Source organism: Leptonotus elevatus, chromosome 8 (genome assembly GCF_054856555.1).
Source record: "Leptonotus elevatus isolate MCC_2025b chromosome 8, RoL_Lele_1.0, whole genome shotgun sequence".
NCBI lineage: Eukaryota > Metazoa > Chordata > Actinopteri > Syngnathiformes > Syngnathidae > Leptonotus > Leptonotus elevatus.
In genome coordinates, this window is record NC_141246.1 from 4,076,578 (window position 1) to 4,084,906 (window position 8,329).

General features: G+C 41.3%; 1 protein-coding gene and 1 pseudogene across 1 annotated transcript; one reads left to right on the forward strand and one right to left on the reverse strand.

Annotated features, from left to right (window-relative positions):
* Nucleotides 1-4,199: 4,199 nt before the first annotated feature.
* Nucleotides 4,200-5,991, forward strand: fgfbp2b (fibroblast growth factor binding protein 2b). The gene is made up of 2 exons (XM_086083327.1): nt 4,200-4,970; nt 5,877-5,991. The coding sequence occupies exon 1, from the start codon at nt 4,266-4,268 to the stop codon at nt 4,959-4,961; it is 696 nt and encodes a 231-aa protein (XP_085939453.1). The 5' UTR covers nt 4,200-4,265; the 3' UTR covers nt 4,962-4,970; nt 5,877-5,991.
* A 1,354-nt stretch (nt 5,992-7,345) lies between these two features.
* On the reverse strand, nt 7,346-8,026 carry LOC147169308 (fibroblast growth factor-binding protein 1-like; annotated as a pseudogene).
* Nucleotides 8,027-8,329: the final 303 nt, after the last annotated feature.

Consider the following 8,329-nt stretch of genomic DNA (forward strand, 5'->3'; position numbering starts at 1 on the left):
ACTGGACTGGTCGTCGTGACTGGACAGGACGTGACTAGACTGAAACGAGCGTGACTGGATGTGACAGGACTGGTCGCCATAACTGGACATGACGTGACTGGACTGGTCGTCGTGACTGGAGAGGACGTGACAGGACAGGACTGGTCGTCGTGACTGGACAGGGCGTGACAGGACAGGACTGGTCGTCGTGACTGGACAGGACGTGACTAGGCTGGTCGTCGTGACTGGAGAGGACGTGACAGGGCAGGACTGGTCGTCGTGACTGGACAGGACGTGACTGGACTGGTCGTCGTGATTGGACAGGACGTGACTAGACTGAAATGAGCGTGACTGGATGTGACAGGACAGGACTGGTCGCCATAACTGGACAGGACGTGACTGGACTGGTCGTCGTGACTAGACTAGTCGTTGTGATTGGACAGGACGTGACTAGACTGAAACAAGCGTGACTGGACAGGACGTGACTGGACTGGTCGTCGTGACTGGACTGGTCGTCGTGACTGGACAGGACGTGACTAGACTGAAACCATCGTGGCTATGACTTGGCTGCGGCTCGGGCTATTGCTTGGCTGTGACGGAGACTTGGTTGTGACATAGACTTGACTGTGACACAAGTTTGACTGTGAGGAAAGCTTGGCTGTGACACTTTTCGTTTGATTTTCTTCGTAACTTTGCCTTATATTGTATTCTGAGTTTGGTGCACAGTAATTAGCTTTTGAGATCCCTTTTCCTGATGTTTCCAAACTAATTCTAAGCTAACATCAAATAGTAACTTTTTTTGAAGGCACTTTGTGCAGTTTGTCACTCTTTTACCCGCGACTGCCACCTCTGGCCCAAAGTGTAACTGCAGCATCTGTGTCATGATGCGCGTGCGATTACAACCTCATGCTAAGCTAACAGGAAATGGTAGAAAAAGTAAATCAGCTGCTGTTTCCTTGTGTTTGCACGGCCATACTATGATAAGATAAGGAGTGGAAAAGATAGTATTCCCCACGTTGAAAATTTTTTGTTTTTCTAATCAATATGAAGAATGTAAATGAAGTTACTGGCTACATAACAAACACACTTACTCTTAATAAGACGAGCTAATAATGCTGTGTGTGTGAGTCTTTGTGTGTGTGTGTGTGGGGGTGGGGGGTTTCAATCGGTGTGTGGAAGGGCCAAACACAGACCACAGAGTGTGTGTGTAAATGTGTTTGTAGAGGAGGGGGGGGGGGGGGGGGGGGGGGCTCCAATCTATGAATAAAAAAATCCAACAAGTTCCGGCTTTGTCTACATGGTGGCTAACAGAAGCTCTCAGTCAGTCCGTCACATGTTTGAAGAGGCGAGACAGCGTTACCCTGGTTAATATTAGCCACTCTGCCAAAGTACACACAAAGCAAGCGCTCGGATGCTTTGGGGGTGTTGACAGCTTCTGGCGAGCGGGTTGCAGAGGTGGCGTGATCTCAAAGCGCATACACAAAACATTGAGTCCGAAATTCGACATGTGAAAATGTTCTCTCCAAACTGCCTCTGTAGCCTCCTTGTAGTATTGTCCAAAAATTGGGGGGAAAAATGATAATATTAGACAAATTAAGTAAAAACAAATTATACATAAAAATATGTATACAAAAATGAATACATTTTGTATTAATTTGTCAGACATATTTCCCCGCACCTTCACCCACCAGTTTTTCTTCGAGAGCACCCCCCACATCCCCGCCCCCCCTCACGGTGCTCTTTCCCTCCCCCTCTTGATTGATGGACTTCCTGACTGGCGGTAGGGTGCTTGTCAGGAAATCAGGCCGGCAGCAGACTAAACATTGCCGCCACGCTTCCGTTCTGTCCCCTTTTGCAGTTTCACTTAACACCTGAAAGACGTCCTCTGTTATCCTCGGCTTTCAGTCCACAACATGTTGGGCTCGACTGCCTTGTGGTACGAGTTTTAATCTCCCCTCCCTCCACACAAGAAAAATCTTTTTTTTTTTTTAAGAGAAAAAAATAGCACTCAGTATTATTGTACTATGTAAAAAACATAGAGTAATGACAATTAAATAGAATGTAAAGCAATAAACGTTTGTGCATGATAATTTAATGCTGCAATCCAGCAGGATGAAGTACTGGTTAATACACATAAACATTTGCTGCTGCTGCTGCTGCTGCTGCTTACCAATGCTATGCAATAAGTTGTTGTAATATTCATAATTTTGTGTAGATGATAAAGAATATATGCCAGTAGATGTTGTTTTGGTCCCCGATTACCGCATTATATTATATGATTGTCAATTTTCATAATTAGAATTATTTGCGTATATTCACTCTTTGTGGTGGAGCCCTGAGGAAAAGTCAACAACAACAAAATTGGACATGATAAATAGTCTTGGGTATAAAGTCAGAATTTTGCATTGATTAATCTTTAATAGTCAGAGAGAAAAAATCCTGACTATTAAATGTGAAAATCCTGAATTAAAAAAAAATCCATAAATTCTTCATTTTGTAACTTTTAACATTACGAATAGTCCTAATTCAACAGAAACTGAAATGTAATTATTTTATTTTATTTTATTTTATTTTTTACTTAATTTGTGATATTTGTCGAATGAAGTTTGTTTTAATATATTGTATATATAAGAAAAAGCCAACATTTGAGAAGAGTAGAATGGTGTCATTTTACGTTTAAGTTAAATATGACAACGAGTTAGAATGTTGTGTAATATCGAAATGATTTTCTTCTTTAGAAAAAGTTATAATTTTACTAGGATCGGCGTAACACTGCAAGAAAAATGGTTTCAAGTTTTGCATCCGGTAGTGATGCTTTTGTTTGTTTGTTCTTTCTTTTTCTTTTTTTTATTATGTTATTGAGTACATTAAGCCAGAAGTCAATTTGATCAGGTGCAGGTATAAAGCATTTGTCTCATAAAGCATTCACTATTTCGGCCTTTAAATGCTTCTTCCACACTCGCGAAATTTATTCTGGCACCTCAAAATGAAAAGCATATGCTTCTTATTTGGACAGGTCATCATTCACTTTCTTAATCGCTAAAACGTATGCATTCACGCATACAGTATATGCCATACATCAATGCATCAATAGTGAAAGAAGTTGCTATGTGAGATTATATAATATCATGAAGAGTCGAACCGCGTGCGTTAAATATGCATTGAAAGTCTCTCACCCGCCTTTCCCCTGAATGAATATCACACACGACACACGCCAGGTGTGTGTTTGTGGGTTAGTTAGTGTGGCGTGAGGAGGAGGCGGGGCTGCGCGTTGACCCGAAGAATGGCATCTTTGTGCGCCTTGACCCGATGCAGTCGCTCTCGGATGTTTTGGATTAAGTTAAAATAGATCCGGAACAAAGGCGGAATTTTACAAGAGAAAAAATATATGTTTTGGAGAAAATTATGCTAAAATAGCGTTAAAATATTACAGGAATAAAATTAAGTACATTTCTGGGAAAAAAAATCTAAATATTACGGGAAATTTTTATTTTACAAGGTTTTCATATAGTGGAAACAAAGTCGTAATATTACTAGAAAATATGTGTGGAATAAAAAAAAAGAAACTATTGTACTAGTGGTGATTTTACGGGAAGTAAGATTACGAAAAAATGTCCAAATGTTACAAATAATTTTTATTACATGAGATAGAGAGTAAAAATTTGCGATGTTCCGCTAAAATTGTCGTGGTTTCACGATAAGTGGAAAAAAAAGGTCCAAATATTTTGTTTTTATTTTACAAGATAAGGTTTTCGTATTGTGGAAACAAAGTCATAATATTTCTAGAAAATATGTGTGGAATAAAAAAAAAAGAACTATTGTACTAGTGGTGATTTGACGGGAAGTAAGATTACAAAAAATGTCCAAATGTTACAAAAAAAATTTATTTCATGAGTTTTCATCTTATGAGAACTGTTAAAATATTACTGAAAAAAAAAGTTAAAGTAAAAAGAGAGCTATAGCACGAACATTATAAAAAAGAGCTAATGTTTCATTTTTACTCTACGATAAAGTTTTTATATGAGAATTAAGTAGCAGCATATAATTTTTTTAAGCAATATTTATCTATTTATTTATGAACATGAAAAAGTTTGACGTGCTCAGCACCGCCCCCCCACCCAAATTTTTCCCCCCTTCCCCCGCATCATGTGTGTGGCGTAGGCGGAGCCGCATATTCACCTGAAGAAAGCCGTCTTTGTCAGCCTCAACCTTATAGAGCCGCCCTCGAACCCTTTCTGGCCTTCGCGTACCCTTTCCCTTGACACTCGTCCCCTACACTTACAAACATGACGGCCCGAGTGGTCGTCCTCGTGATGGCGGCGTGGGCGTGCGCGTGCCACGCTCAAACCAACAACAGCGTCAACCATCAGCAGCAGCGTAGCATCTGGGACGAGCCCATCCGCTTCAACACCAAGAGCAAGGACGCCTGCACCATGGTGGTGTCGGGGGCCTCCGACTACACCCGTCTGCGCGTCTCCTGCAAGGGCCCCGCGGCGCCGGGCGCCGGCCAGGGCCGCTCGTACTACTGCGACTTCCAGGGCAAGCCCAACCTGTGTCGCGCCTACAGCCTCAACCCGCGGCACTACTTCACGCAGATCATGTGGGAGCTGCGCAAACTCAGCCACGCCTGCCAGGGCGCCAAACTCTACCGGCCCCCCATGTGTAAGAAACACCCCGACGAGGTCCAGATGAGCTTCCTGTCCGCTTGGCCCCGAGCCGCCAAGCCCGCCAAGCCCGCCAAACCGGCTCAACCCAAACCCGCTGCCACTCAGAAGCCGCAGAAGCCTCCGACGCCCGTCAGGCCCCAGCCGGGCAAAGCCGCCCTCGCCCCCGCCAGGAAGACCACCCCCAAGCCGGCCAAGACCACCGTGCGGCCCCCGACGGAGCTGCCCGAGTCCAAGGCGTCCCACATGGCCTCGGAGTACTGCTGGAAGAGCTTCCACGGCATTTGCAAGTACATCATCGGATTGTTCAAGAACTGATGCGGACGGGTGAGTCACGCAAGTGAAAACAACATTAATTATTTTTTGGGGGGGGGGGGGGCACTTTGATTGGCCCGATTTGCTATGATCTGGAAAATGGATGAATGAATGTTTACTTATGCCTTGTTGCCAGGCAGATTTCACATGGCCAATTTAGAAAAAAAATACCAGCACAGTATCTTGAATAGAGTCAGACATAAGACATAATAAGTCAGACATTAAACAAATTATTTAAAAAAAAATTAATATATATTCCGTTACTTTTTATGACATACACACAAATATTCAACATCTAGTGATTTTTTAAAAACTTTTTTTCCCCAAAATATTTTCTTTGCCTTTTTATTTTAATTTGTAGAATTTATTTTTAAAATGTTATCAACAAATATATTTTGTTTTTAATTGTCAGACTGTTTTGCTTAAATTATTTTTAAACTCATTTTATTAATAAAAAAAACAACACTCCAAACTATACTCTTGGTACCTAATTTTTTGTTTGTTTGATGTAGTAAAAACATATACATTTTACACACGATCCAAATATATACGACTTGTAGTATGGGCATGCTGTTTTTTTAGATTTGTGAATTTTTTGTCATTTCGCAAATCATCTATAATGCATTTGATGTATTTTTTTTTAGTATGTGTATTTATTTTCACAAACAATCCTAAAATATTTGATTATTTTTTATTTTAAGAAGTATGCATTTTATTATTATTTTTCTTAAGATTTTAATTGTATTTATGTAACGGAAATGTCTGTTTCCCACTAATAACAAATGGTGAGAGGGGAAAAAGCACTAATAACATCATGTGAATAAAACTAATACATTAAATAAAAATAAATTGAATGTTATTTGGGTGTGTTGAATGTATTGCTCATAAATTCATACCTATACTCTGCTTTCGTTTCAGGTGGGCGACACCACTGATGGACTTGTCACATGACCTCATCATTCACAACTGATCACCACTCTAGTGAGTGACCACCAAAAACCCAAGGAGAATAAAATCAGGAGTTCTAATTTTCATTCAGCTGTGTGCTGTTTTGCTTGCTTTTTCTTTGCTTCTGTTTTATTTTAACCTCTCAACTTTTAGGGTTTCCAATCATGCGCTGCGTTCAAAGACCTCTTTGTTCCGCACACGTCAACAACGTGTCTGCCGGCTGGCCCAGGAAGTTGTTAACATTGAGACAGCTGAACGACACACAAGTCACTATTCAGCTGTGAACACAAACAAACACACATAGAGGTGGTCTGTGTGTTACAAAGATTGACCTACTGACCTGAAGGCAAACTGTTATTTTTAGAACATGAGTAGAGAAGCAAAATACAGTGGTATAAAAAGTCTACACACCCTTGTGAAATGCCTTTTTTTTTTTTTTTCATGACCAAGATGTCATTTCAAACTCTTTCCACCAATAATGTGACCTATAACCGGAAATAAACTATAAAAAAAATATAAACTATATATTATTATTTTTTAAACATTTTTTTTAATTATTATTATTATTATAATTTAAAAAAAAATCATCCTAGACTGATCGCTAGCCAATCACAGGACAAATACAGACAAACCCTTCACATTCGCACCCATGGAAAATCTAGAATATGGCAGCAATCCGGAGTACCTCAAGATTCAAACCCATGACCTCTCAATTTTTGAACATATGTGACATATACGTATGTATCACAATGATTTCCTTTCTCAGACGAATGCTTGTTTGCTAATACGTTCCCCGTATGAATGGCAACCGTTCCTGTCCCGCTCGGGTTAAGATTAGGGCCCTTTGAATGGTTGATGAAAAAAAAAGGATTATGTGGTAGTACAAGGGCTCCCTCTAGTGGTAGGCGAAGACGCACTTAAATGCTACAACGTGCATGTTACGGTGGTTTAAAGTTTGCTTTTATTTTTTTCCATCCAGTACACTGCGTTTTGTTAACAAAAGTTCAGCCATATTTAATATTAAGTACAATATATTCGCATTTAATCTTTTGAAACAGTTTTTTTGGGGACATTTTTTATTTACCATATGTGCAGTACTTTAATTGAATCATTTAAGTACACATAATAATTTTTTCTACAGTTAAGGGTTGTGCATAATGTCACAGTCGCCTGCAATAATATCAAAAATACTTTTTAGAATTAAAACTCATCTCTTTTCCGTATACTTGGAGTCAGAGTTCAGTGGGTTTTTTTTTTTTTAGGTCATACTTCAACTGCTGATTTAATTTAATTGTGCCTTTTGTGTAGATTGCATGCACACGCATTTTAAGGAAAACACTCCCAAAAAAGTGGTTTTGGAAAACTTGTTAAAAATACAATACAAATTCAACTCAATAAGCATACAATAAGTATAATAAAGGCATTGGAGAGAAGAAAAACTAGCAGTCATTTTGCAGCATGGACAGGAAGAATGTGCAAAAACTGGCCCAAGAGCTGATGCAGTACTCCTCCGTCTTCCGGCGGGTTTCCGGGCAGACCGTGGTGTTCGTCACCGGTGGGGGCGGTTCACCGGAAGTCGGTCCGCACCGCCAGAACTGTGTGATGTCCAGCTTGAAATGCGCGTTTTGGGGAACTCCCTTGCACATGCGCGCCTTCACCAGCACCTTGTCGTCGTCGCACACGCCGCTTCCGAGCCGCCCGAAGGAGCGGGACACCTGCTTCCAGAAGCCCCGCGGGTCGGCGCGGAAGGCCGGGCAGCGACGCGGCTTGCCGTCGTAGCGGCACTCTCGGTCGGTCACCCCGCCGTGGATGCGCGCTACGGGGTCCTCGCACGTGACCGACATCCTTGACCTGGTCGTCGCTCCTTTCCCGGGCAAGCCATGTACAGTTCATGGTGCCCCCCCCCCGTAAGAGAACTTGCCACAGGCGGCTACCGCTGGAGCTCCCCGGGTGATCCCTGTCGGCACCCCGCAGGAGGTGAGTACCAGGAAGAGTAGACAAGCAACCAGAGTTCTCAGCATCTTGACAACGGCACAATCACTGAAGACTATGGAAAGAACTTACGATGAGACTTAGAGAGCCAATTAGAATTATCCAAAGCTCCCCTGAACGCCACACGCGTCCACGTGACTCACCAACACTTGCCCGCAAAAAGGAAAATGTGAGGAGGGGGCGTGCCTTTGTTTGGAGAGGCATGCCTCGGCAAACTACAAGTTTGTGTTTTTATTACGTAACATTAGAATATATATATTTACAGTATCAAAATAGATTTTTACATAACATTTCAATATCATTTTAGATATCTTTTTTTACTTGTTTTACCTAAAAACAAATTTAATTTCAATTTTTCTTCTTTACCTGTACACATCCTAAATACAGTATATATTTTGACAGTACTTTTGTTCTCACAGTGCACATTTAAC